At 36.4% G+C, this 11,066-nt stretch overlaps 1 protein-coding gene across 1 annotated transcript; it reads right to left on the reverse strand.

Moving 5' to 3' along the window:
* Positions 1–2,092: 2,092 nt before the first annotated feature.
* On the reverse strand, positions 2,093–10,418 carry LOC585207 (monomeric sarcosine oxidase-like). Its single transcript, XM_030981591.1, has 7 exons — positions 10,172–10,418; positions 8,985–9,176; positions 8,112–8,322; positions 4,737–4,903; positions 3,832–4,021; positions 2,853–2,986; positions 2,093–2,264 (listed from the first exon to the last, which is right to left on the reverse strand). Exons 1-7 carry the CDS (start codon positions 10,303–10,305, stop codon positions 2,093–2,095), a joined length of 1,200 nt encoding a protein of 399 aa, XP_030837451.1. The 5' UTR covers positions 10,306–10,418.
* Between the last annotated feature and the right edge of the window lie 648 nt (positions 10,419–11,066).

The following is an 11,066-nucleotide window of genomic DNA, read 5'->3' on the forward strand; positions in this document are numbered from 1 at the left end:
CACTTCACATCCGCAGTTTGAAAAATGAATAATAATAATAATATAAAAACTCACTAACTTATTAGTTACAAAAATTAAGTTGTTTTTTACGGGCAATCTTGACAACATCGGACTTACCCCAAAAGCATAACAACAGTAATTTTGAATTTTTTTGTAAAGTCATTGACATTAGAAAGGGATGAGATATAGGAGCGAACTAGATAATAACAGTTAAATAGCATCAAATTTCAATTGTGCATCAAAAGTTGTAATTAAAATCATAAGAAATAAAAAGCATTTGACTTGAGATGAGTTTTTAATATCATTCTGTTTATTTCATAGAGTTAGAATATATTAAATGCTTTCAAAAGCATCGAATTATGTGACCTTCTTCCATTAATATCACATGTATGATTCTATAACTATCATTCATTTTTGTTAAAAGTTTGCAACAATATTGTATAGAGGATGTACTGTAAATACTGAAATCATACTTGAACAAACAACAAAATGATCCCTCCCTGACCTTTTCTATCCAATACCCTATAGTTAATTTGCCACTTATGCGAATAATAAACCCGATGGCCTACCCCTATATCTTCCATCCCCCCCCCCCCCCTCACCCTCCCCCTCTCCCTCTCCGTCAATTAATGCGTCATGCCATTGGAATGACTATGTACAATTCAATTCAATTCAATTCAAAGTTTATTCAACACTCTTCATAAAAACATTTAAATCATACAAATACAGAATGGGGTTATAAAAAATAAAAACACCCAAGAAAGTGATAACAAATACAATGGCAATTTATAAGAGCATTTGGGATAGGCACAAAGGAGGGAAGTTCCTTTTATAAAATCCTACCCCTAAAAACATAAATACAGGAAAACGAGAAAAAAAGAACAGAACAAAAAACAAAGAACATATTAAAACTGACTATCATGCACGATCAGAGTATAACAAAAATGTCAAAAATTTGCCCATACTATTGATACTGATTATTATACTTGTTTATATACAATATTTTAGCAATACCATATAATTTGTTTAAATGGAAAATAAATTCCACTGAGCAATGTTATTATTGTAATCAAACAGGTGATTGTATGCATATGTTCTTTTTTGTAACGAAGTCATTAAGTTTTGGAATGAAGTTGAAAGGAATAATTATAAAGAAATATTTCATGTCTAATTTTAATTTCAAACCATGTTTTCTATTGTTTGGTATTGATTTTATTTCAAATAAGGAAAAAGATGTTGATATTATTTTGAATGATTCACTTTTTACTATCTACAAAAGCTTTGTTGGAAAAGAATTTAAAAAGAAAGGAACAAAAGAGAGACTTTTTCATATTTTGATTTACCTATTGAATTATCGTTTACAGATAGAAGAAAATATGCAAAACCACGTATATCCCTCTAGAAATGAAGGCAAATGCTAAAAATGTGAATATGTTTATATTATTATAAAAACATAAAAAAAGACCTGGGGGTGTTTCATAAAGCTGTTCGTAAAGTTACGCATGACTTTACGAACGACTTATATATGAAAAGAAAAATGGATGCTCAATCATTATTAACTGCATCAAATAAAGTTGAACTGCGCAGATGTAGATTAACATTCTTATTATAGCAAATATGTTTAATGCAAAGTATATTTTGTGCCATAATTTAATTTAGGTTATTGGAAATATCAGGAAAAACTTTGGGCATCCTATCTGGCACTTCATATACAAGTCATTCGTAAAGCCATACGTACCTTTACGAACAGCTTTATGAAACACCCCCTTAAATGGTTATTTTACACACAGAAAGACTATACTCCGGGGTTGGACGATCTCAGTCAGTGGCGTAGTACTATGGGGAGGGGGGGCACTGAAACGATGGGGGAATCGGTCTTACTCGACAAAAATAATTGCGAATTGACAAAGGTACTGATTATAAGGGAGAGTGCGGGAAGTGTTCCGGGAGTTTTCTCCTTTGTCCTTTTCCCTTCTACCTTCTCGTTTCTCTCTTGTCCCGCCTTCTATATATATATATTTTCATCCCCCCTTCTAGATTGGGGGGGGGGAGATGACCCTGTGTCCCCTGTAGGTACGACATCGTTGAGTATTCAGAGGTAGGAGGGTAAGATGTCGTCTTTGACAGGCACATCTAACTTGAAGCAGGGTGGGTAGCTAGGATCACTGATAGCCGGCCTCTTCATGGTGAAGGACGAGATGTCATAGGTTGTCCTCCCGTCTATCGCCAGTTGACTCAGGATCTTTCCGAGGACCGGGGCCATTCTAGGTATAGCAAATGCAAACAAAATTTCAGTCGTTCATATAGCTTCACAACCATTATACTTGTATTTAATTTACTTGGCATTGATAAGGTACTTTTTAATTTTAGACAGATGACAATATTTCTCTATCTCTCTGTTTGTCCTCCTTTTCCATGTTTTTCTTCCAATTCCTCGTTTTCCATATTATATTTCTTTGCCTTTTGTCTTTCTTCTTCTTCCTCTTGCTGTGCTTCTTCTTTCTCCTTTTTCTCCTTTTCTCTTTTTTCTCCTTTTCTTCATTTCGAGATGAAAGCGTAGAAACGCAAAGAGACCCATTAAATATGGTTTTCCGGTGCTCAAACATTTGCTCTATAGCGACAATTGCTCTTTTTGATGTAGGGTAATGGTTAGGATCAGGGTATCGGTTTATATAGTGTTTATTCCAAGGCTGTACTAAAGAGTAATTCTGTAAAAGAAGGATGCTGACGAAGCAATTATCGCAGGAATATTTATCTTATAACCCCACCCACCCCTTTTCCCTTCATTCCTTTCTTATCACCCCCCCCCCCCCTCACCCCTTGGGGGCCGGGGCAAGCGAAATTTAACTCACTTGTAGGCGTGGGCAGCACCAACAAACACTATTATATCACGATGTCCAGCCTCCTCGCATGTATCCATTATGTAATTTCTGTCAGGAGTCAGGGCGTACAAGCACGTTTTGGTGTAAAGGGTTGGTCCAAGGGCCTAGAACGCGATTAAAAATTGAAAACGTGAATGCAATATGATTAACATGAACTAAGGTGATCAGAAATAAATCATGTTTTCAAACTTCTACATTTTTTACGAGATGTGAGGTGAAGTGATGAAATCATAAGAGGTCTAAGGCATAAATACGAGTTTTCGCAAGACAGGAAGGCGTTTCTGATTGGTCAAAGTTTACAGCGTGTTATAGGTGATTTCCGTACTTCTTTTACATAACAGGTGGTTTAATTCGATAACCCGTGATGATGATGATCATCATCATCATTACCATAATCATGATGATGATCATTATCATCATCATCATCATCACCATCATCATCACCATCATCTTCGTCGTCATAATCATCATCATCATCATCTTTATCATAATCATCTTCATTATAGCCATCGTCATCATCATCATCGTCATCATCATCATCATCATCAGCGTTGTACTGATTCTATGAATTATTTTTAGACAGAAGAAACGTATGGCTCCTCTGAATCCATCTTAGTCTTAGTGAGATAAAATATTAAAATAATGTTAATAATCTCCTACAACCGGGCGGATATTTGTCTATATTATTATCATAATTACCATCATCAATATCAACATCAATTATGATCAAAATCCTCGATGTTTAAATTATATTCTTAGTGAGATCAAACATTAAAATAATGTTAATAATCCGACCGGGCGGATATTTGTCTATATTATTATCATAATTACCATCATCAATATCAACATCAATATTATGATCAAAATCCTTGATATTTCAATAATATTTGTATCAGTATTGACTACGAACTAAAAGGGTAAACGGATAAAGTATAAGGGGTTTCATCACCCTCGGACACAGCTCCGCTACGTAGTTCCTCTCTTTTTTCCTCCTCCTCTCATCGGGGATAAAAGTCCTGGTATGAGGGGTAATAACAGGTCCTCCCAGATCGAGTCCCGTCTTGAACCCTGTGTTGCCGTGGATTGGTATGAAGTAAGGGGCAGCTGGCAACCCGGTGTGAAGGAAGACAACTGGAAATCTTGGGGGAAAGAGGAGGGGGAGAGGAGAGGGGGGAATAAGAGGGAATCTGAATCAGTAACTCCCACGCAAACCCACTATGTTATGTTTTATTTAACGATATTTGAAGAACGAACGAAATGACTTGTTACCTGTTCTCGCATTGGAAAGTAGTGCCCCAATATTTTGTTACCTTCATTCTGCTCCGCCCCCCCCCCCCTCCCACGAAACAACCACGTTACCTACTTCTGCCTGTCAACATAATCTATTCTTGTAAACTACATATTATCAAAATGTCTTTTGTTAACTCGCTCATAATTCACCCGTTATCTATTAATCTATCCATCCACCAATCTACCAATCCATCTATCTATGAATTTTCACAATCCACATACCAACCTGTCTTTTCTAAACTCGTTTATTTGAGGGTTTGCGAAGTAAATGACCTTATATTGTGTGACAGTGAGTGGATCTTTACTCCTATTGATGATGAAACACCATTATCCCTTTATCCATCAGTCCATCCATCCATCCATCCATCTCTCTCTATATGTACTTATCTTTCCATCTACCTATCTATCTATCCATCTACGTATCTGTCATTTCATGCAACTATCCATTTTATGTATCAGCCCACTCCTCAATAATATCCTCTATCATATCCTTCCACCTAGCTATTCATTCATCAATCTACCAATCCATCTATATATCCATCCTTATAAATCATATGGACCAACCTGTCTTTCGTAAACTCGTTCATGTGAGGGGTCGCAAAATAGGTGACCTGTTCCTGGGTGACTGTGATTGGTAGTTTTAGTCCTATGGATGACAGGACATCATTAGTCCAGGCTCCCGAGGTCACTATCACCTTCTTGCAAAGGAAATCTCCCTGACTTGTGCAAACCTTATCATATTTATTTTCAGACAAAAAGATGCAAAGAAAATAGTAGTGTATTGTTGCAAAAAAGGAGGAAGCAAAACAAGAGAAAATGAAGGAAGAGCAAATATCGAAAACGGAAAATAAAAAAGAGAACAAAATCAAAGAAAGAAAAAAGAAAGAAAGGAAGGAAAAAAGAATAAAAAAGATAGAAAGGAAGGTAAAGAGAATAAAAAAGAAAGAAAGGAAGGTAAAGAGAATAAAAGAGAAAGAAAGCTTGCTTGTAACATATTTGTCAGGCCTTGGATCCGCCCCTGTATGCATGTTTTATTTTATTTTGATTTATTTATTTTACTTCCTGAAAAATGTACTTTTCAAAGAATTGACATATTTAGTAATTTTGTGATTGGAAGAGGAGAGCTAGTCTGCCACTACGTAACACTGACATTGCCGATTCAGTCTATTTGAAATCCCCTTACGCATAGTGATTACAACTATCAAAAAGTCCGAATTTATTTCTAAACATTCACCAATCTGCTTCTCTCATTTTTCTGCTTTCTTTCAGAGCAATATGCTGATAAAGCTGGATTTTACTTTAATTAGTAGCCCCATGAGTTTTGTAAATTCGCATTCATTTTCCGAGTAAGATCGGTGCCCCTGCCCCCATCGTTCCTGTGGCCCCTCAATGGCCGGACTCCCACTACGCCATTGGGTACATAGTTAGAGTCTCAGCCGCAGCACTAAAAATACATTAACCATCCTTTTTTTCACTCACAAGCCAGGTGTAGATAATGGGTGCCCTGTACACATTGAATTTCTGAATGATTCATTTAAAGCCCCTCTAGAGTGTTGGGAGCTCCAAATTCGCCAAAAATATTCTGGCAAAAATTTAGTTAAATTGTATCATAATATGAAAGAGGATGTCATTTAAAGGCCCACTGCACTACTGGTAGCTTACTTGCGCCCTCTATATAACAAACAATGCCTAGTCGGTGACCATTGGTCCCCCATGATCCTCTTTTTCTTATGTTAACTGAGAGCTGAGTTGATGAGATAACCACCTGTCCAGTGACCTTGCAGAGCGGTCTAATCCCTCCTGTAAACTACAGCAGATAAGCTTTAAGACACATTGTTGCAGACAAATAGTGATATAAGAATACATAATTTGGGTTTTCTGTTGTACGCGGAAAATCTAAATTTTGTATTCTTTCATCAATATTCGACTTTAAACACATTTGATTTGAAAATCCTTGCAGAAAAAAGGGGGCCTTGAAAGACATCATCTTTCACGTTGTGAAATTTTGCCATCAAATTGTTGGGGCTCCCAGCTATAAGGGGCTTTAAGCAGCTTAGCTAATGTCAGTGTAATAATCGTCCGTCGTATAGGCCTACATCCCCTGGGCTGGATGTATGGGCGATATAAACGTCACTAAAATAATTATAATTATTACGTGACCCTATTATCCTGTTTAATTTGTTGATTTATTAGTTTGGGCTCACTCCAGGATCCCTTTCATAAAAATTACCACTGATGGTAATAATAATAATAATAATAATAGTTCAGTTCTTGTATAGCGCATAATACGTTATGATGGTAAAAAACACACAAAGATATTGTGTAAAAAACAAGGAACATGAATTAGTGGAGTTCAGAATTGAAGACCTTTAGTAGATGGATGTCCACTTCTCTATATTAAGAGAGCATGCAAGGTCTTGGGAATGATTCAACATAACGACGACTTTGTTTTTCTTGAAAGAAGGAAGAATGTATAAATTGAAAGGAATAATATTCAATTATAATGCCATTGTTAACTCGCATAGGGTGTTTATATATTTCTGGCTCTCAGCCCTCGATACTACGTTTTGTCTATACGTTGACATTGCCGGTAACACCAACATAAAACAAATATTGTATTATTTTTTATAAACAATAATTTCTGAATCATGTACAGGAAAAACTCGTTATAACGCGAATATTAGGACCATGAAAAATATTGCTAAATCAGGGTTTTAAAATGATAATAATGATAATAAGTCAAGAGTCGAATCTCTATTCTTGAAATAGAATATTGTCCCAATTTCATTATTACATGATTTTCAACTCTGTGTTTTTACGTATTTATATTATCATAGCCCGTTACCATTTTTTTTTTTTTTTTTTTTTGGGGGGGGGGGGGGGGGGTAATATCTTTCAGATCGAGCAACAAAGATATTCATAGGATTTCAACGGTCATTCTTCATTTTAAAATACTGTAGTATCTTTTTATGGCAAGGACCCACTATCTGGAACAAACTACCCCCAAAACTCAAACAGTGCTCATCTTGAAAAAGTTTTAAGCATAATCTACAACTTCAACTGATGCGGAAGCTTTGAATAATTATGTTAACCGCACCTCTCTATGTGTGTAATAACCATTGTATTACTTCTTTGTCCCTTTTCTTGTGTTAACTTTTTTTAGAATCATCCACCCATAATTTCTGTGTAAATTTTTAGATGATCCAACAACTTTGTAGTTTCCTATGGTGTATTTTCCATTTTATTGGCTTATCGATGTTTGTAAAAAAATATTTTATTGCATTCTTTAACTTGCATGTTTTTATAAAAGTGGTGAATGAATTCAATTCAATTAAAGTCAATATAAAGAGCTGGACAAACAGATTTACTTTGTTATAACGAGTTATCTCGTTATATCAGAGCTCTCACTATGAATATGACTGACAAAGAAAGCGGACAAAATATACAGTTCCTCAGGTAGACAAAGGAACATCCCTTCACTGCTATTATGTAAAAATGTGTAGAACAGGTGTCACATGTACATTCACCATTTTACATAATAGCAGTGAAGGGATGTTCCTTTGTCTACCTGAGGAACTGTCTATTTTGTCCGCTTTCTTTGTCCGTCATATTCATAGTGTCTCTATCTCTTCGTTAAAACGAGTTTCCTCTCACTATGAATATGACGGACAAAGAAAGCGGACAAAATATACAGTTCCTCATTCTACCCTCAATAATTGCTGTGGTAGACAAAGGAACATCCCTTTACTGCTATTATGTAAACATAAGTAGCACAGGTGAATATGCATGTGACACCTGTTCTACACATTTTACATAATAGCAGTGAATGGATGTTCCTTTGTCTACCATTATTGTTGAGGGTAGAATGAGGAACTGTATATTTTGTCCGCTTTCTTTGTCCGTCATATTCATAGTGTCTGTATCTATACTCTTGGATACCTTTGTTTGATTGCCCTCCTTGACGATCCTCAAAACGGCAGCGTTTTCCAAGATGGTTGCCCCATGCTTTCGGGCTAGTTGGATGTGGACCGCGTTTGCCAGAGCGGCGTCTATAATCCCCGCGTCCTTCTGGTAGAGGGAGATCCATTTGGGTGTGGCCAAAAACTGGGGGAACTTCTTCCTGATGCTCTGCCCTTCGTATCTCTCGAATCTGTATGGCATCAAACAAGTTACTTTCAAACTTTCTTCAAGTTTCTATCTTTTTGTTTCCCCTCTCTTGCTCCCTTTTCTTCTCTATTCAAGTTTATGTTTTTTCCTTTTTTTCTTGTAATTATTTACTTGTAATATGTCATACCCGAATGCCAATGTTCTTTGTATTAATGATGTACATGTATTTATATTCATAATTTACCAATTTCATTGTACTCAATTGAATAATGTTTATAATCATGTTGAAAATGTACGTATTATATCATTCCAACCCTTTGGTTAATACGAATAAATAAATATATATATAAGTGAGAGGATCAATTGAATAAGAGAAGACAATATTGTAAATCAATAAACAATACTATGTTTTGTTTACCAAGAGTTGCCTCATCAGTATAAATACTGTTCTCCCTGAAGGACGCGTGCCCCCCCCCCCCCCCAAAAAAAAAAAAAAAATCAAAAAGGGAGAGAGAGAAAGAAAAGATGATCCACGTGGGAGTGGCCGTAAACTGAAGGAAATTTTCCCGGATGCTTTCCTTTTCGAATCTCTCATGCAAGAATTTCCAAACGTTCCAAAAGATATACATTTTAAAACAAGTAAGTAAGTTTTAAGCCAATAATTCAATTTAATCTAATAAGAATTGGCTGAATGGAGGTACTTACTCGACATTTTGAGCCGTCATGGATTTGGCGAATTTCTCCAAGCACTCATGACCGGGGGTGCCCCTCTTGGCGATGTCCAGTCCTCCCGTCGTGTAGACTAACTGCATGCCAGACTCTCTCTCGGCCTCTCCCCATGCTTCCTTTGTGCCTTTGGCCAGGGGGATGTACTCACACGCACTGTAGGACAGACGCCTGTTGTGATAAACAATTAACGTACGTAAATATAAAATGGAAACTCGGCGACTTTGGTTCCCGCCCCCCCCCCCCCCCCCCCCCACTCCGAGAACGGACGGACCCCATGCGTGTTGCCAAAATGTCCTTTTCGTAACAAAAGAAAAAGGTCGACCCGTATTGACTTTACACACCGGACTTTTGCTGAAAAGGGGGGGGGGGTGCTGAAAAAGGCTCGTATACAAAAGAAAAAGGTCGAGCCGTATTGACTTTACACACCGGACTTTTGCTGAAATGGGGGGGGGGGGGGGTCGGTTGGAACACGCATATGCGTACCCTAAATAACACTGAGTGGGGGGGGGGGCCGGGCTTTGGTTACGCAACGGATTGCTATTTCCACCAAATTTGGGTGTAAATTATAAATTCTTCTTCTTCTTCTTCTCCTCCTTCTTTTGCTTCTCCTGTGGCTTCTTCTTCACCTCCTTCTTTTCTTTATCTTTCATCTTATTCTTCCTCCTCTCTCTCTCTCTCTCTCTTCCTCTCCCCCTCTCTTTCTCTTTCTCTCTCTCTCTTCCATCCATCTTCATTGACATGGATTTTGCCAGCTAGAGGTTTACCCGCGAAAAACAACATTCTAAATTGTGCGAGCGAAAAAAGCGAGCCATGAAATGCTTTACACTTATGCTTAATGCTTTCATTTATTACCGAAATCTTCACTTAAATTGTATTATAATTAAGGAGTGTAAGAATTATGAAGAGTCTATCTCAGTGCGAGAATGCAATAAGGTCATGGATGGCTAAATACTGGTACAAAATAGTAATTAGGGCTCGGGTGGAGACTTCATGAAATAACCTCCCCCCCCCCCCCCCCTTTCTCCCTCTTCCCACCTCTTACGTGTATATGCTGGCGTATGGAAATGAAAAGGCATGTTAAATTGAAATGATGAGCAACCCTTCTGAAAATAATGATACTTTTAAAGATAAAAATTGATAAAAGAAACATGATGAAGTCTTACAAAATCCTCGTTCGGTCTTGCGAGCCGCCATTGTCATGCCCCAAGTTAAACTGCTCCAATCCAAGGACTCCTACAACAACAATAATACAAATATTATATTCATTACAGATTTTTTTTTGTATTTGGATTATCATTTTCAAAATAACTCAATAATCCCAATGTTCATCGCATGATTATAAGGATAAGAAGGAAAATGATAATAATTATAAGAATAATAACAATATTAATAAGAACAATACTAGTGATAATAATTACCATAATAGCAACACAAAAAATATAATAACGATGATAATAATAATATTATTATTATTATGCTGCTGCTGTTCCTATTACTACTACTACTACTACTACTACTACTACTACTACTACTACTACTACTACTAATACTACTACTACTACTACTACTACTACTACTACTTCTAATACTACTTCTAATACTACTTCTAATACTACTACTACTATTACTACTACTAATACTACTACTCCTACTATTACTTCTACTACTACTACTACTACTACTACTAATACTACTACTACTTCTACTACTACTACTACTACTACTACTACTACTACTACTAATAATAATAATAATACTACTACTACTACTACTACTACTACTACTACTACTACTAATACTAATACTACTACTAATACTACTACTACTACTACTACTACTAATACTACTACTACTACTACTACTACTTCTACTACTACTACTACTAATACTACTACTACTACTAACACTACTACTACTACTAATACTAATTCATGAAGGGGGCGCTATACCACTTTTAATCATTTTCATCGTCATTTAAAACAAATAAATCATCATCATCAATATCTTTATTATCGTATTTATGAATATTATCATTAGATCATCATCGGCACACTTTCA

This window comes from Strongylocentrotus purpuratus, unplaced genomic scaffold (genome assembly GCF_000002235.5).
Source record: "Strongylocentrotus purpuratus isolate Spur 01 unplaced genomic scaffold, Spur_5.0 spur5_contig_822, whole genome shotgun sequence".
NCBI lineage: Eukaryota > Metazoa > Echinodermata > Echinoidea > Camarodonta > Strongylocentrotidae > Strongylocentrotus > Strongylocentrotus purpuratus.